At 40.8% G+C, this 25,079-nt stretch overlaps 1 protein-coding gene across 1 annotated transcript; it reads left to right on the top strand.

The window, feature by feature from the left end:
• Window positions 1-11,222: 11,222 nt before the first annotated feature.
• KCNV1 (potassium voltage-gated channel modifier subfamily V member 1) lies at window positions 11,223-20,186 on the top strand (the record flags this gene model as incomplete). The annotated part of the gene is made up of 3 exons (XM_084281558.1): window positions 11,223-11,704; window positions 13,456-13,982; window positions 19,675-20,186. The coding sequence occupies 3 exons, from the start codon at window positions 11,223-11,225 to the stop codon at window positions 20,184-20,186; spliced, it is 1,521 nt and encodes a 506-aa protein (XP_084137684.1).
• Between the last annotated feature and the right edge of the window lie 4,893 nt (window positions 20,187-25,079).

Genomic DNA, 25,079 nt, shown 5'->3' with positions numbered 1-25,079 from the left:
TTGCTAGCCATGTGAATAGAATTTAAAATAAATAAAATCAAGGTAAGATTACTGGGATTGTGCTTTCTGGCAAGCAACAATACTGTATAGAGAAGGATCTTTCATAGAATCTATGAATTCACAGAGAATTCATGTCTCAGTAACCTATGCTCGATATTTCTGCTGTTTACTTTTAAAACTCTTTAATCATTAACAAAAAATGATCATACGATGAAGGATCAAGTAAGACATTAAGAAAAGTACATATGTTTAATTATGCTTTGAAAAGACAAAACAAAATGATTTTTTTACAGAATCACAAAGCAATCTTTCATCAAGCTTGCAATCTATTTGATTAGGATTATTATATATGTACAGTTACAGAAAATTGTATGCATGTGCTTGATCTTAAGGTTTCTCTCTAAAATTACGGGGATTATTTGCATGTTAAAGTTATGCACTTTTTTCCTTGATGAGAAGTTTTAGAACATTCTTTGAGGGAGGCACTTCAGTCAGGGATTTTTCCACTGAGTCAGAAGCTGGGAGCTATCAAGGGCAGCAGCATGAATAAGGCAAATGGAAATCAAGAGTGGCAAGGAAAGAAATTATGGATAAAAAGCAGTAGTGTAGGAAAGGGAAGAAAACAACATGGCCAGAAGTATTTCAGCCTTCCTATAATTCCTTTTAGGCAAAACCTCAATACAGCACAAACAGAGTCATTCTGGTTACTAAAGAGTAGATTTGGACATTAGAATTAGATTCCCCTCTCTTTTTCGATTCTGATCCCCTTTCAGATGTCAAGATGACTTTACTCTTTTATGGTTACTTATGGTTATTTATGGCTTTATTGTGACTTAAGAATATCACAGATATAACATAAATTATCACTAATGGTATTACAGTAGTGTCCAGAGGTAGAATGCAACTGCATTTTTCCTAGGCGAGCTGAAGGTTTAACATTAAATGCTCTAAATTCAAACCTTAGTTTAAGACACAGAAGGAAGAAGAGAAGTAAGTAGAAAGCTTTCCTCTCTACAGCTCAAGCAGACAAAGTCTGTGGCTAATCCCGAAGTACTTGGAAACTGAAAGAAAGTCACTTACTGATTTAAATGTACAGAGGGAGGGAGAGGAGAGGGATGGAATGGAAAGAGGAAAGGGAAGCGAAAGAGGGAAGGGAAGCGAAAGAGGGAAGGGAAGGGAAGGGAAGGGAAGGGAAGGGAAGGGAAGGGAAGGGAAGGGAAGGGAAGGGAAGGGAAGGGAAGGGAAGGGAAGGGAAGGGAAGGGAAGGGAAGGGAAGGGAAGGGAAGGGAAGGGAAGGGAAGGGAAGGGAAGGGAAGGGAAGGGAAGGGAAGGGAAGGGAAGGGAAGGGAAGGGAAGGGAAGGGAAGGGACCTAGAAACTGACAAAACCCTTAGGCTTCAAAATCCTAAAAGTCAAAATCAAGTGAAGAATTAGATGGTGTTGCAAAATTTCCTTGGAAACTGTCAGTGGAACCCAAAGCTTGAGCATTGAACCATTTAGGACTATAGTCTGTGAATTTACTGCTAGCACTATCTAAGGAAACATCTTGGATTCTGATAGATTATGAATTCTTTCTTATTTGTGAAAATTACATGTTTGATCAAATCTATACCAAGTCTCATGCAGTCTGAAGAAAGGAGTGAAATCCATAAGCACACCCATCACCACGCCTAGGAAATTCTGTCTGACAATAAAAAAGGACTTACAAAAACTGGAGACATTAAACAGATTTTTTCTGACAGGCTCATACCCATAAACATACACCTACTGACATCTATAAAAGCATTGCCTGCTGGAGTTTTAATAAGTGAAAACCAAAATTATTGACAGTGAAGCAATTGCAATTGGAATACTGTATTCAAGGGGAATCAATACTACTATACAAGTTTTATAGACATTTGAGGTAATTACATTCATACATTTGCTTATATACCATTATTTCTTCTTGTTACATGTAATCAACCAAAACCAGAAGTTACTAATGCTGTGGGAATCATCTGTGAGATGATTTATTCCTCCCAGTAAAACCTGCAAGACATGATAAAGTAGGTTTATTTTTCAGATATTAAACAGAAATTGTTTGCTTATTACTGTTCAAATGTAGTAAGATGTGACCAGGTCATTTAGAATCCAGTCTCCTCTAACAACAAAATGTCATGAAACATCATCAGTCCTCATGCCTACAGTTGTATCATATCAAAGAATGGCTTCGGTTGGAAGGGACCCTAAAAACTATTTAGTCCATGTCATGTGTGCAGGTCCCAGTGTATGAAACACAGTTACTATTCCAGTGAGTAGTATTCAGGTCACATTGTTCACCTAGTTGTAAACCATGGAAAATGTATTATGACTAGCTAATGAAGCCCTACTTATGCAAATGTGGTAGGCTAAAATTGAGAAATAAGGACTGTTTCTGTCCATGGAAGTTTTCTCAGAATTGCATTCCCAAAGCTCTCCAGTGGACCTGGACTCCACCTCCAGACACCGATAAATTCCAGTACATGGGCTAAGAAGTCAACAAACAAAACTCTCCCTTCTCTGCAGCCATAACCAGAAATAAATGTCTCTCCCAAGAAGTTCAACACTTTGTCATGCACTCCTATATGATCCAGATTACTCTAAGACATTCAGCCACTTTGAAGCTTGAGATGTCTGGTGTAAACAGCTTAATTCCACAGGGCAGCAATTAACTGGCATCGTTTAATCATAATGGGACCTATCTGTTTCATAGTGATGTTGAGAGGACTAATCAACTATTTCATTTCTAAAATTCTTTGCAACATCCACAACAAATGATGTTATTTCAAAAGTACAAAATATATACCTTGTTACAAGAATTTGCATAATACACTGGTAATAAATATTTGTGTTGATAAACAAGTACTAATAACTGAACTGACTTAAGTGGTAAAGAAGTATTCTGTTTTTACCAAAACATAAACAAATACAAAATTAAAAAAAAAAAAAAAAGTCAGATTCATCTGATAAACCACAGGTATCTACAATGCTGAATCAGGGGAGATGAATGGAGACGTGTGTGATTCATCCCATCCTAACACAGAGGTGTATAAAACTAATGAATTGCTCCTCATAGACAGACAGAGTGGGTCAATTATGCTGACAGTCACATACACAGGAAGTCAATTTACACATAACAGCCACTTAAGAACCACAACTCCTTACAAAATGAATTCCTCTTACTACAGTGATATATGTCAGATTTGCCAACTTTGTAAATTTAAAGGCTGTTAAATTACTTTTAATGAACGAAGAGACAGTGAACGGTCACTTTACATACTATACCACATAAGTTTCCTTTGCATTATTAATTGAAGAAAATTATTCGATACTTAAAATGTAAACTGCAGTATTGTGGGGGAAAAGGAACCCCACTTAAAGTCAGCAGAGAATGTCAGCAGAGATGAAGTTGCCAGAACATGTTTCTCTTTTGCACTGTATGAAATCATCTAAAGTTATTTCCATGATGATGATTTTGCTGTAAAAAGACATGCCTGTTCTGGTTCTCCTGCTTGTTATACAAAGCTTGGCTATTATGCCTGTCAGAACTGTAGATGGAATTGTCAAGTACCCAGACAGATGGATTGGATCTTTTTCTTTTAGTAAGGATATGTAACTTATTACAATGTACAAGCTTTCTGAATGGCTTAATAAATATTTTAAATTTGCCAGAGGTTACTGCAATGTCTACACTTTCCTAGTGTTATACAGATTCTTAAGAAGCAGTGGTTAGTTTTACATAAAATAGATATTTTCCATCCTAACAGTTGTTCAACGATTGATAATGATTTATTAAATAAACTAATATTTTAATAGGAAGGAACTGATTACATCATTTTAAAATATATTCTTGCTGTTAGCTGTTACAATTTCCATCCTTTTATAAGTGGGAAAAATAAATGAAAAATTAAATTTTATGGAAAAAGGTTCATTTTGTTATCCAGTATTCTACCAGAAGACCATGATGTGTTGCATAACGCAATTAATATTCACAGATTCAGGGGCCAATTTCTTTGAAGGCTATGGGTTTCATTACATGAGAGGTGTTCAAAGTTTAAAAGAGCATTGCCCCCACCTCAGTGTTGTTGCTGAGCATGATGTTATATGGCATGGAATACCTCTTTGGTCAGTTTGGGTCAGCTGTCTAGGCTATGTTACCAGCCTCCAGCCTCTCGCCCACCAATACCCTATTTCCTGCAGAGTGGAAAACAGAGAAGGCCTTGATGCTAAGAACTGTGGAGCAACAGCTAAAACATTGGTGTGTTATCAAAACTGTTTTGGTCACTTACCTAATACACAGCACTACACAGACTTCTGTGAAGAAAATTAACTCTATCTCAGCCAGACTCATTACACTTTGCTTCCTTTATAAATAAATGGAACATCTTGAGAAAATGTCAAAAACATGTTGAAAACATGTTGCTACCATAAATGATGTCAAGTTATGTATGAGAATGTAGCAACTGTCCAAGGAGAAGCATCTGGATTTGAACAGAGAGCATTGATGTTGGTTTGAAATTCCTGATGGAAGGTCTCTCCCTACCAATCATTCAACCACCTCTCTTTCATTTCTGCTCTGTTTTGAACAGTGTGAATTTTCTTTCATCTAGAACTTAATGAGAAACTTTTTTTCCTGTTGGGCAGTGGGACAGAGGGATAGCACAAATGCACATAGAACATAAGTATCAGAAAAAAAGACATAAACTAAAACAAAGGTCTTACTTTGATGAGTTACATTTTGTGGGAAGGGCAATAAAAAAAGATTGTAAAGCAGGCTTTGAGAGAGAATAATTTAAAGTATATAGACTGCTTCATGTAGAAATTGCAGGGCATATAGCTTGAGCAGGAAAGGTGATAAATCTGTCATGAGAACAGCTAACAAGTCAAGCACTGATGCATCATTAGTAATGATTTACAGAAGCCAGCAATGAAATTATGCCTGACCTGTGAGACCTGGAAAAATTCAGCTTCTCTAGTCTATGTGTGAATCCTAAACTTGCCCAAAGACCGTACTGATGTATCTCCTATTCAATCACATTTTTGTTTCCTTGCAAAGGATATGCAAGATAGATAGGATCCATAAGATGGCCCAACCAGGTTTTTGCATTGTTGACCAGAAACCACCAACCTCAAGCTGTGCTGTAAGCTAAGCACTTGCAGCTCAGATTACATACAGACAGAGAAATAGCTCAGGTAACAAGGTGTGTACGGTCTTGAAGGAAGGCAAAAGCTTGTGTGGTAAATTAGCACAGCAGAAAGAAGCAAAGAAACATAAACAATAAAAAGCAGTCATTGGAACAGGCCACATGAAAGTATGAATAAAACACAGATTTAAAGGCTGGGAAGTTTATCTGAAATGTTAGCAGAAAGGAACTGTCATTTGCCAAACTAGAAGATGATAATCTAATAATCTGAAGGACAAGCAATTTCAAGTTTATTTAAAGTGTGGACCAGAAGCTTTGCTAGTTGGCTGATCAAGCAGTGAACTTAGCTGCCAAACAAAACAAGCAATTCTGGGCAGAAACTGTACGTACTTCATTGCATGCATTTAATATCCAAAAACGTAGTCTCTTTTGGTGAAGATAGAAAAGGGTTTTCTGTACAAAAGTTGTTCCTGTCTCTGATAACATAGATTTGAATAGCAGCTTGTTTTAAATCTCATCCTGTGCTGAATGACTTCACTCTAATCTATTTTATGATTCCTTTCAAAAAAGGCATTATTTTGGATACTAACATATTGGAGCTTTCCCTCAGAGAAACAAACCATGGCCCTATTTAAAGAAAAGTATTTTTCCTTTTGATATTTGTATGTAATCATCCTTGGCATTCCTGAGTTGCACCTGTTCAGTGACAGGAGAAAGAAGTAATAGCTTGTAAAAAATGCATTAGGTAGGTCAACAGTCAGGTCTGATTGCCTGTCTGTTATTCATCTCTAAGGACTTTGGGACATTTGTCATGATAAAATTCATATTAATCCCCTTTCCCAATCTACTAAAAATGAAAGCAGCATAATTTAGCCCAGCATTATATACACTGTTTCCTAATCTCAGTTTTATATATTAAAGCCCATTTCCATTACATTTTCAGTAGGAAACATCAGCCACGTGCCTGCCAATGCAGTTGGTGTATGTAAAGTTAGCCCTTACTTTGAAAATAAAACTGCTCATGTGTGTAGGTTGCTCTACAGAACTACCTCCCCAGCTACTCTTTTTTTACTTCCTACCACATTGTAAAAGGCAAGAAAATAAATAGGGTCTGAAAGTGGGTAGTGTTCAAAGATACTGAAAACAGCTTTCTTAACTTAGCCTTGGTTACCTACTCCCTTAAACTGTTTTCACACAATGTGGACTGAGCTGCGTGTCGTCTTCTGATCTATGCAGCTAGCTCAGAGAAAGTGAGATCTGGCTCGTTTTGGCTGTACCATTTCCACAAGAAAAGCAGAATATCCCTGTAGGGAATAAATCTGTTCTAATAAGCTCTTATTTCACTTGCCAAAGGAAACAGAAGAGAGTTGCCTAGAGAAAAAACAGGTTTCATTTCTTCTCCCCTGTTACTGTTAGACTGAGGTTACAGCAGTTCCTAGGGTAGATGAAAGACTGGCAGGCTTCAGATAACTAGATTGTAGAGGAACCGCAACTACTCCCTAAAAGCACTGCTTCATACTAACCAAAGGGCACGATTAAGCAGAGGATCTAGCCAGTACCACTGTTATGGTAAGGAAGTCACCCTTGATTGATGTCAAGGGATTGAGTTTATGATACAAATTATATCTAGTGTTGAATGTAATGGAACTCAGGGCTCAAAGGCTTGCACTGAGACAAAATATTCACAATAGACAAATGATGAAATACTGGACCTGCCCAAATCCATTAATTTTAACAATTGATATAGTGCATTACTCACAGAGTTTGGATGCATATGAAAAATTAAAGATATACTATTGACACTGAACATTTCCACAGAAACTATAGTATGACAGATGCCAGCAAAATTATGAATGGTGTTGGCAATGTGAGCAGAGCCCATTATTCAGCAGTCAGAGAAAAAGAATGAAGGAAGATTTAACAGGACTGTATGGTATCTTTCACCCAGGGCACAGTTAACTTCTGAAGAATCTTGCACAAAATGTTATGGATACTGAAAGAGAAATGGAGTCCAAAATGGATTTGCAGCATCATAAAACATTATTGAACATGTTAGGATAGGTGCGGCCTCTGGTTCTTCAAGTCCCTGTGATGCTGGAAACTATGAAGCTGTTCCTGAGGAAAGTTTTCTCCAGGTATGTCTTACCAGTCATACCCTTTTCCTAACTTCTTTTCTCCATTCTACCACATAAGGTCCAGGAGAGGCACTTCTACATTCCAAATAGACTAATACATGAGATCAAAACACTTGAAAAAATGGAAATATGTGTCAGAAATCTCAGCAACTTGTAATCAGCTTATTGTGAAGCATTACTCCTCTGAGAAGAGAATCAATGCTATTTGAAAAGATAAGGACAAATTTTTTCCTGTATACCATAACATTCCAGCTGGAAGATGTGACTACAAAATTGACATAAAATCATAGCTTTCAACATGAGGAGTACGTAAGACTATGAAAATAGATTATAAAAAAAAGGTTTTTGTAACAGCTGGTTTTCTGCTGAAGCAAATTTTTCAACTCCCACAACAGACATGCTGGATTCCAACTCATATTTCAGCATTCAAGAAAAAAAGAATATCCGAACTGTCTCTTAAAATAATGAAATCTGCTTCTCCAGCCAGTGGTATTGTACCAGGGAAATATCAGCTGGAGCATTGGTAGAGACAGTAGTTTAGACATATGTCACTATCATACGATTGTTGCAGACGTTCCTGTTATGATAAAATAGCATTGGATAACGCCTTTGGTCTGAACCACATCTCTAAACCATGCAGACATGGTACTATCCAACACTAGAAGTTCCATGAGCCAAACAGCCTTGGAAGTGGTCATGGTTCACTTCAGCAGCAGCACTTCACTGGCTGAGTTTGTAAAACCAAATGACTCTCTTTGTTCTGCTGTATTAGCTTTTGCCACTACTACAGTGGCATAAGAGTATGGTTGCATGAGTGGGTTTGCCAGGGGAATTATAAAATTATGGGAGCTGTTGCTTTGGTTCTTCATGTACCAATGAGAAGGAACAACAAATAGCTGATCCTTTAAGAGTTCCCCAGAAAACAAAAAATACACCAGTAATCCCTGTTTCTTGTGTCTAGTGGCAGAAAAATAAATCCTCTTTTTCTGAGCCTTTCTACTCATAAAACATTTTTTTCATTTTCTGGAAACATTCCAGCTTTATTCTACTGGTACATTTGAAAAATAGTTTTCTAGCAGTTTTCTAAAAGATCTCTTTTTTAATAAAAAATGAATTGAAAACTATCAGAAAGTCAGAACTCAGAGGTAAGACACTACATCACACCCAGATCTTCTAACTAATTACAGTGGTGTGAATTAACACTATGGAAGTTATGGACACTGTGGAAACACAATATTGAACCTGGTTACTCAAAGGCTGAAAATTATATTGGCCGAAATTACATAAGCTGAAAATTATACATCAGAGTATTTTCAGAACAAGTGATCTACAGTTTTAATGATGCTGTGAATTAGATACTCACTTTGACTAGATAACAGCAATTTTTTTAAGTTGGGTTCTTAGAAACACTAGTGGATCTGGACTCACAGGGGAAGTACCTGTCCCTTGAATCACAGTAATAGTGTGGAGAATGTTTTCAGTTCTCCACACCAATGGAGAAGTTATGTCTGGAAAACTATTTTGTGCTGACAGAAAAGAATGTCTACCGAAAAGAATAGTCTGAAAAGAGGTCGACTAAGTTATTTTATGACTGAACAATTATGGGTCTATTACACTTAGTAAGGCATCTTGCTGTGGTGAAGTACTTACTTCTCATTACTGATGGTCTACTTAATTAATTTTTTAATTATTGTTTATAATTAAGTGCTGGTTTAAGTGCTTTCCATAAAAGGGTCTGCACTCCCAGATGGCAATCCTGGACTAAATGTGGGCTATGCTCAAAAGGTAGCTTCATAACAGCAATCGGTGACAGTTTTGATGGAAAATGAATTCACATTTTTGCAATTATTCACTTAAATTATTTTTAAATTTAAATGTTTAAGCAATAAAAGGTAGGATATCTATGCAAATATGTACTTGTATTGTATTTCTTTATAACACACTTGAAATATTGAATTACAGAATTGGAAATGGTCTCATGAGGTCATCTAAACCTTCCAGCCTGCCTCAAGAAAGGGTGAAGCACACCTCTGCTATTCCTGACATATCCTCTTCCAGCCGGTTCTTTGACAGCAAGTGGTGTAGACCAACATATCAGAGGTTTTCCTCCACTTCTTCATCATCCTGGCAAACAAAACCTTCATAATCACCACCCTCAACATCATTCTTCTCATTCAGCCCCATTACTTCTATGTCTGCACAGTGTGGTCAAGGAGGACAGATTATACCCTTCAACTTTGCAAGCAGCTTTTCACATACTTGAACATTGCTATCAGGCCCATTCCCCATTGTAGCTATTTCATCCTTCCTCTTCTTTTTGTCCATGACCCTCTTCTTGCTGTTCTCCTCAGGTTTCTTTCTGATCAGTAAACATTCTTCCAACGAATGATTGCCCAGAGTGGATGTACCTGCAAGTACTGAGCAGAGCAAGAGAGATTTCTGCAGGTGTTGTTAAAACAGTGATAAGTCAAGTGTTCAGTTGATCTTAACGTAAAATATAGAAGATAAGTGGTATCCAAAAGATGAACCATTGTGAGACCTCTGTGAAGTAAATGTGAGAAAGGTACATAACTGTACAGAGCTGTACTTAGCTCAAGTGACCAGGGATCAAAAGCTGGAGGTAGGACATGCAGTGCTAGCTCGACATATGTGGACACATCTTCTGTGCTCCTGAACGTTATCCCTGGCGGGCTTCATGGAAGAGCCACACAGGCAGGCCACATAGCAGGCAAGGAGTAAGTGACAGCAGAAAACACAGGCTTATAGAAGCAATTGGTGTAAAATTTGTCAGAATTTAGTTTCCTATGAGACAAAACAGTGAGAAGGGTGAATGTGACCAGGGTGAATCTAACTTGCACCATGATACAGCAGAGCTACAAAGTCAATGCGGGACCATGCCAAGCATATTCCAGACTATTTCAGAAGAAAAAGGCTGAATGCACCTAAGTTGAAACAAGTTATTTGGCGTGCATCGCCCAGCCATGACGGTGGCTGTTTGACTTGACTGGCTTCAGCCCTTCATCACAAGGGAGCCGCATTAAAGCAGACACATTCAGAAGCGCGCTTGTTTTTATGTATATCACCGGGGAGGGGGACACGATGGGGTGGTGTCCAAACTGTCCTGCGAACTCCCTCGCAGTTCGGCTCTGCTTCTCCCCCTTTCCTCCCCTCGGAGAGGCAGCGGGACCGGGCGCTGCCTGAGGCGAGCAGCCCCAGCGGGGACCTCCGCATCCCCCCCTCAGCCTCAGCCCCAGGCATGGCGCCCGCCCCGGGGGCCGGGCAGGGCCGGGCCGGGCTCGGCGGCGGCTCAGCCCCGCGGTGGGGACGGCGTTAGCCCGGCCCTGCCCGGCCCAGCCCGGCCCGCCCCGCCAGCCCCCCGCAGCACATGACCCGCCATGGAGGCGCGCTGGCGCTGCCCAGAAGTTTGGAGGCAGGGGAGCGGGCAGCGGCTGCCGGCGAGGGGGCGGCGGGACCCGGCGCCCAGCCGCGGGCGGTGCAGCGGGGCGGCGGGCGGGCAGGTAAGGGTCGGCCGGGCTGCCCTGAGGGGAGGCGGCGGCGCCCGGTAACTTCGGCGGGGACCCGCTGAGGGGTGCCCGGGGGCAAGGCTGTGGGGTCGGGGGGCTGCTGCGGAGCGAGGTCGTCCCCCCCGTGTTGGTGTTTTTGCGTGGGGGGGTCGCTGGCAGGCGGCGGAGCTGCCTCAGGTGCCGCTGCCTCCTCCTCGGCAGCCCGCCCGACCTCTGTCCCCGGTGGAGGCACGGCAGGGAGGAGCGGGGACGGTGAGGCGTGCTTGGGGCAGGAGGCAAAGCTTGTGAAAGTAAGGCGGTCCCGGGCTGCCCCGCCACCCGCTGCCCCGTGGGGCGATCTGCTCTGTGGCTCTGTTGTGTTTTCAATCCAGGAGAGAGTGGGCTGCTGCTGGCAGCTCCAGGATGAAGTCGCCTCCCTGCTGCATGTCCCTTTCTTCCCAAGCGTCCCTGGAGGAACAAGGGAACAGCACGTCCCTGGGCTCCCTGGACTCCAGCGTGTTCTCCAGTGAGGAAGAGCAGGGGCCCCTGCTGCAGAAGGCCATCCCCTCCTTGGACTGCTTTACGATCAATGTAGGAGGCAGCCGCTTTGTCATGTCCCAGCAAACTTTGTCGTGCTACCCTGACACCCGTCTCGGCAAGCTGGCTGTAGTGGTCTCTGCCGCCCGGGATGTAGCCTCTGGCCTCCTGGAGCTTTGCGATGATGCCAACCTGGTGGAGAATGAGTATTTCTTTGACCGGAGCTCGCAGGCGTTTCACTACATCCTGAATTACTACCAGACGGGGAGGCTGCATGTGATGGAGCAGCTCTGCGCGCTCTCCTTCCTGCAGGAGATCCAGTACTGGGGCTTGGATGAGCTCAGCATCGATTCCTGCTGCAGAGACCGGTGAGCTGCGGGGAGACACGAGGTGCGGGAGCGTGGGCTGGGTGAGCTCAGCGCTGGCTTGTGTGCAGGGATGGGCAGGTGAGAGATGCAGCAGCGGGGGCAGGTGAGGTGGCAGAGCACAAGGAGAAGCATGGGCAAATCCAGCACTGAAACCTACTCTAGAGGTAGGTGGGAGTAGGAAATGTGAAGAAGAGGTGTGTTTCGTGAGGTCTCTGTTGACCTATGATACAGAGAACAGGTGGGCAGTGGAACCATTTCTGCACCATTTTCAGGCTGGCCTTGGAAGCTCAAAGCAGAAAGTGACAGCACTGAGATAGGAGGGGTTGTCAAGGCAGAGATGCCCTTCAATGTCATTCATGTTGGGGTTATCCTAGCCAAGGGGAGCAGATGTGGAGTCAGGAGGGTTTGGAGCCTCCGCACGCTGTCCTTTCCATTCAGGATGATTTCTAGATCCAAGCTGGAGAGGCAGAAGCAGGGAGCAGTCACCTGCCAGGCTGAGTGTGGGTGGCATGGCTCCAGGAGGAGCCGTGATGGCAAGCATCGCACATGGCTGTAGCAGCTCACAGGGAGGGGGCAGCAACAGCAGAACGTGGCTCAGTGGAGACCAGTTTTAACAGGCAGCTTAGGAACTAGGTGGGTTTGGACTGAACCACCCCCAGGATGTTTCTGTTAATGCTATTTGAAGATATCTTTTCCACCATTTTTAGCATTACTGGTTTGTTTGTAGTATTGAAGAATGGAATCCTCTAAAGAGTATGACTGCTATTTATCTAAAGTGGTTTTGTCAAAATTATTAGAAAGAAACGATCAAGCAACACCCACCCACCCCTCTGTCCTCTCTCCTACCATCCTAAAAAACAAATGCTAAAGTTATCCTATCCTGACATGACTCACTTCTGCATCTCAGAGAGAGTTGGATCCTACTTTTCATCCCCCTCTTCCTTCAGTGGTAGGTGTAACTGGAAGATCCTACTTCTTAGGTGGTACAAGCAGCTATGGACCTCTTTGGCATGTTCAGGAGTAACTGCATCAAATGAAGGCAAAATTGCATAGCCCCTCTATTTAAGTCTTGACCTCTGCAGCTGTCAAGGAATACAGATGTGAAAAAAAAAAAAGGATTTTTTTCAATGTACTTTGAGAATGTTGTTGCCATACACTCTTGCTCTAAAAAAATAGTCAATAAGTATTTACAATCTGCAAGTTTTACTCAGCAAAGTTGCTTGTATGCTTTGTTGTGTGACAACCAGTATATTTAAAGGTATATAAGTCATCTTAGCATGTATTGATCCAAATTTCATACATTACCTGCATAGCTTTTTTTTATGCCTTTCCTTTTAACATTGCAGACATACACCAATGTAATAAAAATGCAATATGATTAATAAAATTGAAGAGAGTTTAGAAACGGTGGGTCTGGTTGTGCCAGGATTGCTTAAGAGAGCACAAGTTAGTCATGCAGCTCATCCTACTGTAGTTAATGTGATCCATATAAATAACACACCATCAGAATAAAATTATTGTGTACATAAAAACTGTCACTGGTGTGACATGGGTGAGCAGGAACATCAGGTCATTGGAAACAGGCTGTAGGGTTTCAATTAATAAAATCCTCCATGACATGCTTGACCAGAGGGTTTCCTAAGTTCCTGTAAGGTATACCTTAATGTGTGCTCTTACGCCTCTCGTGGTAGAGGATAAGAAAAACGTATGTATTGGTATTAAAAATCTATTTGTGGGGCATTCCTGGGCAGGTACTTCAGGAGGAAGGAGCTGAGTGAAGCCCTAGACATAAAGAAAGATGCAGAAGAACTGGATGCCCAAGATGAGGAAGAAGACTTTTCTGGTAGCCTCTGTCCTAATGTCAGACAAAAACTTTGGGAAGTTTTGGAAAAGCCTGGTTCCTCCGCAGCAGCCAGGACTTTCGGCACTCTATCCATGGCTTTTGTTGTTGTGTCCATTGCCAACATGGCTTTGATTTCGGTAGAGTTAAGCTGGCTGGCACCGCCGCTACTGGATGCCCTAGAGTACTTGTGTATTGCATGGTTCACTGTGGAGTTTGTTCTGAGGTTCCTGTGTGCGCGGGATCGGTGTCGCTTCCTAAGGAGCGTGGCAAACATCATCGACCTCCTTGCTATTTTACCTTTCTACATCACCCTGCTGGTAGAGAGCCTGTGTGGTGGGGAGAGCTCCCAAGAACTGGAAAACGTGGGGCGCATTGTCCAAGTGCTGAGACTGCTCAGAGCCCTGCGGATGCTGAAGCTGGGAAGACATTCAACAGGTACTTTCAGCCTTGGCAGTGAAAGCTCTCATTCCTTCTACCAACAGCAGTTGTCCCTGCACATAGTCCCCTATTTTGTCTGCCTTTCTGCCTTATTTTCTTATACAGTGTAATGTTATCAGTAATGGCTTGTGAAGCTCTTACTTTCGGACATAGGTAATTGTGTGGCAGGAGCCTTCTCCAATAAATTTTAGTTCTCCATAAAGCCAGTACATATAGTTTGCATAGAAAACTTACAAAAAACAGGCCCCAAAGCTGCATGCTGTAAATCATTCAACAGTCTCTTACGATGTCACTAATTTGCAAACATTTGTAATTGACTTGGTTAGGAGGGAAGCACAGGAAGAAACGGTAAGTGGTCATCATTGACCAGTGCTTTTTGTATTGTCAGAGTTTTACAAGTGACAGCTTATAATCACCTATCACAATTTGTTACACTAAAAGTTTATGCAAATACACGTATCATGATTTTGTCTACATCGCAGATCCTGAAAACAGACATCCACTGTTGAATACATCATATTTCTAGAAAACTGTTTAAATTAAATCATACTGTGCAAAGGGTTGGTGGGCTCTCTGGCCCTTTTGAACACATCGGTATCTATATGACATGTTGAACACAGCTGGGAGTTGCTTACTAAATCGGCAGTAGGTACAGCACAGAGTGATGATGTTGGGCTCAGTCAGCATTCACCTGTTGATGTGGGGCCCTTCATGCCCAAGCTTTGCTGGCAAGTATCAGGAGACATGGATGAACAGCAGGCAGGAGAGTGGTGGATGGTAGAGTGCATTACTGGGAACATACGGGTTCACTCTTCCTAAGTAGTGTAGGAAAGGTATGAAAGAATGTTTTCAAGTGGAAACTTATCAGAGGAAGATGGAAATATTCAGAAGGTCTTGTGTCCCCCATTTTGTATTACTACTTAATGTGCATGCCTGGATATCTGAAATAATAAAAGCAATACTCTTACCACACCCTGCCTATGCTGTGATGTTACCCAGTGCTTGGTATTTTCAAAATGATTTAATTATGTTCCCACTTGAATCAGTGGTGAACATGGCACTGAATTTGACAGAAAAGTTCTACCAAAACTTGGAGCTTTGAAAAATCAGATCCCAATAGTAAATTGTTGTCTCTGTTCTGTGATACTGGCCTCTTCTGAAGATGATGATAATCATTCTTACATGGCATTCAATGTAATCCTTCCTGCATTTCTGAAGCAGGAATGGTTGATGCTTCATTTTTTGGAGAGCCATCTCCATCCTCTTTATGAACTGGCCCCACTTCAGCAGGCATTATAGCAGGAGAATGCCTCTGATTTTTGTTCCCGTTGAAGAGCAGTGAACCTGCGTACCAATTGCAGGGAATAGCTTTAATACCACTGAGCGTAATGATAGTGGTTTGAGAATTATCTTAATCTTACTCCTCCGCTCTAGATTGTGCCTATACCAATGCATAACTGTCCCTCAGAGAGAAGTTGAAGGGAAGCAAATAGTGATTCAGTCTGTCAGGGAGTTTGCTTTGCTTCATCGTAATTTTTTAACAGTTCTTGTTTTATACAAGGAAGCCTGCTACCCACTTTCAATGGTGGCAGTAATCTGAATGTATTCCTCTGTAGTTCTGTTTTGAAAATAAGCAAAAGATTTGAACACATCAAGGCACTTTTGTGCGAAATAGTAGGGTTGTGGTCCAGAAGTATGTTGGTTCTTGTTATAAAGTTTCCAAAGTTTTCAGTTCATCAAACTGCTACAGAATGAATGCATGAAACTCAGTTCTAAAGCTCTTTCTGTCAGCTTGAAACTGTGAGTTTCAGTTGTCTGTAAAATAACAGTTAATGTTAGGTGTGTTAGCGTTCAGAGTTGGTGTGAACTTTAGTGCCTATTTATTTTTAAAGTTAAATTCATTAAAATGCTACCGTAGTTTATTTCATAATATTAAGTGCTGTTAAGAGTCGAATAACTCATTTGCCATGTTAGAAGAAGTGAATTAATTATATCAAAATCTAGTCTCCTACTGTGGCAGTGAACTATCATCTTTCTTCTGGAACTGAAATACCTGTTTCAGCATTCAAGAAATGGCTTACATCACTTAAACAGTTCAGAACAGCATTACTGTTGCTGTGCTTGCTTCTTTGATAGTTCAGAGTTGCTAGCCATGTAGGAGGCCCAGAACACTGTACCAATTCTGGCTCTTTTCTGTATAATTTAAATGTAGAAAGTCATGAATTCAGTTTTCTGTCAGAGAAGATGCTGCTACTAAGACAAAACCTAAACCTAATAAAACAGAAAAATACACTAACAGATCTGAAGTCTGGTTTCTGACCATTAGAGGTTTGTAGTAGAAGATAGTTGTGCTAATGTGGTTCTAAACACACCTTAAACCACAGCTTCTAGTGTAAGATGAACTCCGTGAGTACCATACACAGGGTATGTATGAGCAGGATGGTCTGCTAGGAGTGGCACTCACAACTCTTCTGTGTTCATGCTGTAGGCAGCTTAAAACTGACTCCCGCACTCTCAGATCAAAGCTTCATGCACTGCTTACCTGCTCTGTGTGGCAAGAGGAGTGCAAGATCAGAAGAAAAGAGATGAAAAAAACTGTAGCTGCTGGAAGCAACTCCCCTGTCACCAAGGAGGGACGATCACAGTCACAAGGAGGACATCTCTGTAGTACAGTGCAGACCCCTAGCAAAGCTGGAATCCCAACAGCAGTGTGGTTCTGCTATCAGAGGCAGAAATGAGTTAGGAAAAATCATAAAGGCAATTCTTTTTTTTTTTCCCTTTATTTTTAAAGAAATGGCAGATAAACCCTATTTGTGGAGAAGAGAAAGAAAAATTGAAGCATCATTTCTGCCCCTTTGAAAGCTGAACTATACTCTATTAAGATAGATGCAGTACATAGAAACACCTAGGCTAGACTGGAGCAAGTGTTAAATTATTTATGCAAAGTGCTGTACTTTGTCAAGGAACAATTGAGAAATTAGAAATATCTATCTCCAGAAAATATATAGCTAGAGGGTGAGACAACTTCTGAGATACTGAAATGATGGATTTGAGTAGGTGTAGGAACAGGTGAGAACTGAACCTGCATTTTTCACAGTCTCTGGTGCACCTCAGCTGAAGACTTCCTTCTGCGGCCATGTCTGTGTGAAGCTTTGCTGGTCCTCCTCTGGGAAGAACTTAGAGATTTACTCCATGAGGAGAAGCGGGATGTGAGCATCTTACTTGTGATGGCAGTGGACTTGTTTGAGAGAAGGCTGTAGCATGTGTCAAGATGAGATGATTCTGGATACATGAGAAAGTAAATCTTCAGCATTTTCAGAATTCTGTGCTAAAATTTTAAGATGGTTTAAAAGCTGTGTTTAAACTGAAGCTCCTGAAAATGAGCTTGTATTATCAAGTCCATCTGGGCAACAAACAGGTGGAAGTTGACATGCATGGCAGAAAAGCCTCTCCTTCCTCCTGCTGGTCCCAGGTCTGGGGCTGCTTGTTTGCCCCATGCTGGGTACCACACTGGTTCTGTTACAGCACCGTAGCACCTTCCAGCATGGCTATCCAGGCTGTCACAGCTCCTGGTGGGGAGCTGTTATAGCTCTGTGCTTGAACAGCCCTAGTTTGGCTGTGTGCTGGGGCTGGAGAAAGAATTTTTAAAAGTTACTAGACAATAGAGCAGAAGACATTATTCTTCTGAATGCACCGATTCCCATTTAGAATGATCTTTGAAGCCCAGTAAGTTGTCTGATTCATAGATTCAACTGAAAATGTCTCCTGATTTCATCTGAAGACCTGAAGAGATGGAGAACCACAACTTCGCTGGTAATTCGTCAATGTGATATAAAGCGATAGCAGTCACAGCCCTGTTCCTGCTTATTTAAACCAGGTTTATGAGAGTTGTGCTGTTTGTTTTAGCTGTAGTATTCTCAAGATCCATTGAAAAGAGCAAAGCCTGGCTTTTATAGTACCTATCCATGCTTTAAAATGAAGTGGTACAGAGAGTTTTAAATTGGAGTACCTTATTCTTAGGTCACTTGAAACCTGAAGAAGAATTTTACCTTGATTAGTGTGAAGTTTTACGTGGCAGGGGATGGTAGTAACTTCCTTGGAAAATGAAAACTTGGTCTGGATCCTTGCAGTTGTCCCATTCACTGCTGATCTTAGTATATTTTCAAAATCTGGAGGCAGTCATATTAATAGCAAAAAGATTACTCTGATAAATCGTATTTCCCTTCTGCTGCAAAATTAACCTAATAGCACTGTAATAAACATCCTACCCAACAGACCGTAGTTGTAGCAGGATAAAACATGGATATGAGCAAGTCCTTAACTGGAGTTGGTAGAAGAAAACTTTGGAAAAGGAAACATTCCCTACAACATCGAGTATGTAGCTCCACGGTTTGCTGTACATAAACAAAAACTTTAAAACCCATTAAACATAAAGGGGAAAAGAAATAGAGCCAAAAGCAAGAAGAAATTTTAACTTCTTTTAGTTTGACATTGTGGAAAGTAAAGCGAATCAAATTGCTTATTACTCCCAATGAGCATGTGAAGTCTGCAAGCAGAGGCAGAGCTCCAGTAAGCCATTATGCAAACATTGCTTTAGTTACAAGTGTACCCCGTGAAGGGTAATTGATAAGCATCATGGTTTTCTCTTTTACTACGGGAAACAGCATCTTCTTAAAGAGCAGTGTTAAAAAGCAATCCAAAATCATTAGTTATTCAGAAGATAATTTCAGTTTCCAATGTGTTTCAACTGAGTTGGTGCCTTGTTATCTTCCTTCTTTGTTTATGCGAGGTATTTATCCATTGCACTGTTATTGGATTTACTTTCCTGCTTGCTTTGTCAGGCATCCTGGCCTTGAGGCAGCAGCTCTGAAAGGAATGTGGGGCATTACGGAGTGCAGTCAGCTGCACGCGGGCTCCCTGTGCGACTCATGGGCAACAGGACTGATGCAGTACATCAGTGAATTAGCAGGAGAATGCATTTGCATTGGGAGGCTTTGCTATCTCCAGTTTGGGCACAAGTGCAGCTACTGCTGAACTGCTGCATTTGTTTTGATCTCTACAGATAAATATGTTGATAGGCTGGGAGGAGAAAGAGAGATCAGAGAGGCTGTGAGAACTGTAAAAGGGTTGCGAATGGTGCTTAGCAAAGAGGGTAGTGTGACAGAGTTATGCTCCAAGTACCCACCTGGGAACAAGAATTTGACAACAGAGGGCTGTTTGGTCCAAGAGAAAAATGTGACAAGGGCTGGAAAATACAGCTTGGCACATTCAGGCTGGAAGTAGGGAGCAGATGTTTTTAGTGTTTTAGTGTTTTTAAATGGTTATTTAGGTAACTTAATAAAAATTGTGGTAGTTCCTCCATTATGGGCAATTACTAGATGGAGATTTAGTAATAATAAATAAATAGAGTAATTTTCTAAATGTTGTATGTAGTTCAAATGATAAGTAATAAGGAGGATTCATATGCTCTGTTGTAAGGAGACTGGGATAACGTCAGTGGTTCGATCTAATATTTTATAAAATCACATTTTCCCAGTATTTTGAGAGCTACACCCCTTTTTCCTAAGACATATTCACTAGCAGTCAAAGCAAAAGTATAAAACAGTCAGCTTTTAAATAACAGATATTTCACAAACTTCTGAAGGCAGCTGCATGAATCAACCTACTGACAGCGTTTCTTGTCTTTCAGGCTTGCGGTCCCTTGGAATGACTATTGCACAGTGCTACGAGGAGGTTGGCCTCCTGCTGCTCTTCCTGTCTGTAGGGATCTCTATATTTTCCACTGTGGAGTACTTTGTTGAGCAAGGTGTGCCAGGCACAACTTTCACGAGCGTGCCTGGTGCTTGGTGGTGGGCAACAACTTCCATGACAACTGTTGGTTATGGTGACATTAGGCCAGACACCACTATTGGTAAGGTAGTGGCCTTTATGTGTATCCTGTCAGGAATACTAGTTTTGGCTTTGCCAATAGCTATCATAAATGACCGGTTTTCTGCCTGTTACTTTACACTGAAGATAAAAGAAGCTGCTCTCCGGCAGCGTGAAGCTTTAAAGAGACTCACGAAGAACTCATCCAGTGACTCAAATATCAATGTGAATTTGCGAGACATATATGCACGCAGTGTCATGGATATGTTACGGTTAAAAAGCAGAGAGAGAGCAAGCACACGGAGCAGTGGAGGAGATGATTTCTGGTTTTGACTTTTAAGTTATTTAGCCTTGTATAGCAAACAGACTACTTCAAAAATGTAGTGTTAAGAATCTCTTTTTTTATTATTCACCACATAGTGTATTTCCTTTTCCATCTGGAGTTTGACTTATTCGACAGACAGTGTATACAAAGGAAGAATTCAAAATATGAAAACTCTTAGGGGGCTCAGAAACCTGATCCCAGAACTGGATGTTGGTGGTAAGAGGGGAAATAATGGGTCCATCAAAGTAAAGCAGTGACACAAACACATCTATGAATCCTATGTCCTTGCTAATGTATAATAATAAAATCTTAGCCAAAATTGCCATGGTGTTTTGAAGTTTAAAGACGTATAAGATTTGTATTTACAGTAGAAAAACAAAAGTTAGAGAATAAGCAAATCTGGAAAGAGAAGTCTAAGGAAGTAGAATGTTCAATAAATTTAGGATGACATTCCCATTAGGAAATTCATCTCGCTGCCCTTTGTTAGCCACATTTTCTACTTCATTTGCATGAAAATGAGGGTACAAGACCCTGGAGGGGGGAGGGGGGAATTTTTTTCATTTCAGGAGAAGCAAATGGCTACCAAATTCATGGTGAGTATCAAAATATAGGTGAAAGTGTTAAGTTACAGGAGCTAATATGGCCTTTGTAGCATGCCTTCTCCTTGTGTTTTGGTTCTCATAACTTACTTGTGCAGCTAAGCAGATTTTGTGCTCAAGTGAAATCACCAGTGGATACCAGACAAAATAGAAATGGTAAGAGATAACACATTGCTCATTACTCTGTCTCCTGTTAAAACCAGTAAGTATACCAGTAAGCCGACCACATTTAAAATTAATGAATAATCTTCCAGTAGATTAAATCAAAAATCACAAACCTCTATCATTTCATTTTCAGCAATGTAAGCACAAGCATTATTTATATTTGACATTAATTCAACATACTTCCTAAGATGAGACATATATTAGCTGTGGATTATTTAATTTGATCATGAATTTATGTATTTAGAAGGCTTAGACTACCTTTGAGTATATATGAATGGGTAGAATGCTTTTAATAAATATTGCATAACACTTGTTTTGAATTAAGAGTGTGTTTTCCTCCTGTTCCCTGTAAACATAATACAGAAAGCAAAAATTTTCAAAGGCTCCAACCCTGATGCAAACCTCATTGAATTTCAGCTTCTAATTTGTCAGCTGATATCAGTCAGCATTTGGATTTGGGATCAATGCAGCACATGCAGTAGTCACCAGAGGCAGGAGGAAGCCGAGTTAAAATGTTAGAGACCATAAGAGTTGTCTTTCTCTATCAGAAATGGACTAGGTGTGAAAATTCATAGGTCAGTCTTATGGTCTGTGTTACACAGAGATCAAACTATGTTATCGTAGTGTTCCTTTCTGCCCTAATGTTCTATGAATCCATGACAAAACTCCCATGGATGTCCAGGAGACAAAACTGATTCCACAGAGAAAGGTTTGATGCAGCCCACTCTAGGTTGTTATTTCATAGCTCCTTTGAGCAGGAAGTCTCTGAGCTGCACAAATTGTACAGGCTGTTTCTCATTCAAAAGTCATTCTAATTATAGAGAATTAGGAAGAAGCTTTCATTGTGGGAAGACTGTTTTGTAATGTCTTTTGTGCTTTCTCGTACAGCATCTGATCTCTGTTTGAGAAAGGAAATGCAGTTAGATAGATGACTGATTCTCTTTAGGGAAAGGCTGCTTTTATTGCATCCTGTGTTTTTTTTACGAAGGACTCAAAAGAATGAGAGAAATGTTCTGGGATGTATCACTTTATTCACTCCTTTCAGCAGGTCTGGAGATAAAGTTTCCTAGAAATGCCCATGAGAAAATGGCTGAGACTTTATCAAGTAGCTGCTTCAGCTTCTATTTTCAGACCTCTTGATTTTAAATTCAAAGTCTCCGAAGAAGTGTTTGTCAATCATGTTTTTTTATTCAGCAAAGCAGTCTGTCACATTATGAGCTCAGACTAACCAATCATTTTGCGGATGAAGGTCAGTTCTGATTTCAGCTCTTACAGACAGGACCAGAGCATTCATACTGAGCAGCAAACAGCACAGGGCATTACAAAGCTAGAACATGAATCTATGTCATTTACCTACTGCCACAAATTTGGAAATCAGCTCTTTTGTCACTAAGGCACCATATTAAGAATGTTACTGTGCTATCTTTAGAGTATCACGCTGAAGTTAAGTATGAAACTACCTCTTGTCCTCACATCTGTTCTGCCATTTCCATCACACATCAGACTTGGCAGAAAGGATCATGTGTCAGAACGTCAATAATGTCCCCATTTTAGCTTAAAATACTAAGCACTTCCAAAAACCATCATCAAAGGTGAGAACTGGCAAAACAGGAAACACAGGGACATGCTGGAGAAAGTCCAGCAAAATACTGGAGTGCCAGGCTGCAGAGACCATTGGGGAACCCCTGTATCCAGGAGAGGTGGGACATATGGGGAGATTTATAACTTATATGGGTAAGCTATAGAAAGGTATTTAGAAATCTGTTCAATAATATTTCACAACCATTTAATAACATGATTTACTTGTTGTATTACGGATATTGATCCTGAATGCACAATTCACTGACCATTGGTTAAGTCTGTGTTGTTAGTAAGTCAATAAACCACTTCAATCTTGATTTGATATAAGCTATGTAAGATGAGCAGTGTTCCCTTAGGACAGGAGTTTTCCTGGGCAACTCTGAGCTTCTGAGATTGCCATGTGGTGGATCTGATTGAGCACAAAAAGGAGCACACAGAAGAAAGTTATGAAGCCTTTTACATATAATGCCCGTTTATTTTTGTTTTCTGACATTAAAGATACGTGTATTCTCATCTTGACATTATCTTGATAATGAGTAACATAATTTTCTCATTTTCTACAGTATTGTCCTCTCAAACCTCCAGTGAAGTGTACATGCATACCCAGAACTCTGCTAGAATATTTTCTGTTGAGATGCCCACCATCTAAAATGAATTAGAGCAGATGTTGCTGATACAGCTGGTGCCTGATTTTCTGTGCTCTTGTCTGCTCTTATCATTGTAGAAAGAGGAGGGCAGCAGCACAACCCTTAGTCACACCTCTAATTGAAGACAAGGGATCTCCAGGGCTCTGGGCTCTTGGAAATGTCATTCATCGAACAGAAGAGTTAGGGTCAATAATCTTGCTAGGGTTGAGATGCAGTTTTCCGTTTTAACCTTACCTCAATTTATTTTTCCAATTTTTGAGAGCTTTAACCATCCAAATAATTATTGCAGTTTTGCCTTTAACACTAGAAAACACATATCCTGTGGAAGCAGAGCTTCCATGCACTCAGTTCATAGAAATTTTATGAGGCATTTAAGGTTGGTGTAATGAGGTTGACCTGATGAGCAGTCAGTAGTAAAAGCCACTCCTTCAGAAAATGTGTTTTAATGAAAGGCTAAGTTGAAGAATTCCTTTATAATTAGCTTTTCTTGTTGTTGATACATGAAATAGAGTCTTTTCTGACAAAACTTGACCCCAGTTTGTAGGGTGGGCACTTCTGCTAGAGGATGACCCAGGTGGGATAGAACAGACTGTTTTGTGTGTGCCTCAGATGGGCTAGAAAAGTGCACACCCCTTCTCCCAGGAAAACAGGACTGTGGTTTGGTGCAGGTGGCTATGTTATAGGATTTCTATGTGAAATGAACAATCAAAAAAATCTGTACTAATAACAAACCTATCTAAAGGCATTTGGGCCACTATTTTTTGTTGTACTGATGCTAAATTTCTGCTCTGCAGATGTTAGCACCCTGTTCAGCTGGGGTGATGGAGAGGAAGGGATCCTACCTAGTGTCACAGCAGTGAGTCCGACACCAGCCAATGTAAACTCCCAACTCTTTATTAGAACCCCAAGAAGTTGCCTGTGAGATGGATTTATAGCATCCCTAAGGGTGAGGAACCAGAACAGTCAAAAGTTAAGCCAGTTCTTTTAAAAGATATATACAGTTGTGTTTATTGGATTAAAACTACGTACAGACGCATATTATAATCTCAGAAAATCATGCCTCTGTAAAAAAGCTTCCAAAAGTGAAAACATCTTCCTTGCCAAACAAAGCAAGACCCTTGGAGATACAAGGTTTTCTCTAATTACATCTAATTTTGTACAGCTTTTAATAAAACTAAACCTGATGGTAAGTCATGTAGTATCACTGTGTAGTCCTGCAACCAACACATTCATTTCACTTCCAACATCCTGACTCAGAAAGGCAGTTCTCTCCCCAAACTGTGCAGCAGAGATAAGTCCCGGGAAATGGATGAAGTAAGCGTGACTCCCTTCATTACTTGCTGCATGAATTAGTTTCTGAGGAGATCTGCGAGGAGAATTCATAAATTCCCATTGTGATTTTTGCCAAAAGTACTTACAATAAATTCTTCTGAATTCTTCTTCTAAAGTCATTTTTTCAGCATACCTGAAAAAGACAATTGGCTTGAAAATAGTTAAAGGATAACTAATGTTGTCATTTTTTATAGCAGGCACTGTTACAGATTCCTGAACTGAGGCTCTCAGCCTGAGGTACGAAACACATTAGGCAATCCAACAATGTTGAATTATGGAAAAATATTCTGAGATGAATATGTATCTGCTTAAGAACTGCTGTCCAGTGAAGCAGCATTCATAAGCTCACAGCCCTCTTATCCTAAACGAACAACAGTGTTATGGACTTCAGAACATGCCATCAGAAATTGCCAGTTACGGGCTCTGTGGGATCCCTCTGTAGCTTTTGTAGTGTGTCAGATGCTGCACTGATAAAAGCTGTTATTACTGAAGCCCAAGCAGACAGATTAAGCCATTATTAATGCTGAGTATATAGAAGAAAAATAATGGAAGGTAGAACAGGAAAGAACAAATTAAT

The sequence above is a fragment of the Netta rufina genome, assembly GCF_964035555.1.
Source record: "Netta rufina genome assembly, chromosome: 2".
In the NCBI taxonomy this organism is placed as follows: Eukaryota; Metazoa; Chordata; class Aves; order Anseriformes; family Anatidae; genus Netta; species Netta rufina.
The sequence above is the reverse complement of the archived record's forward strand: the minus strand, read 5'-3'. Positions and strand labels throughout refer to the sequence as shown.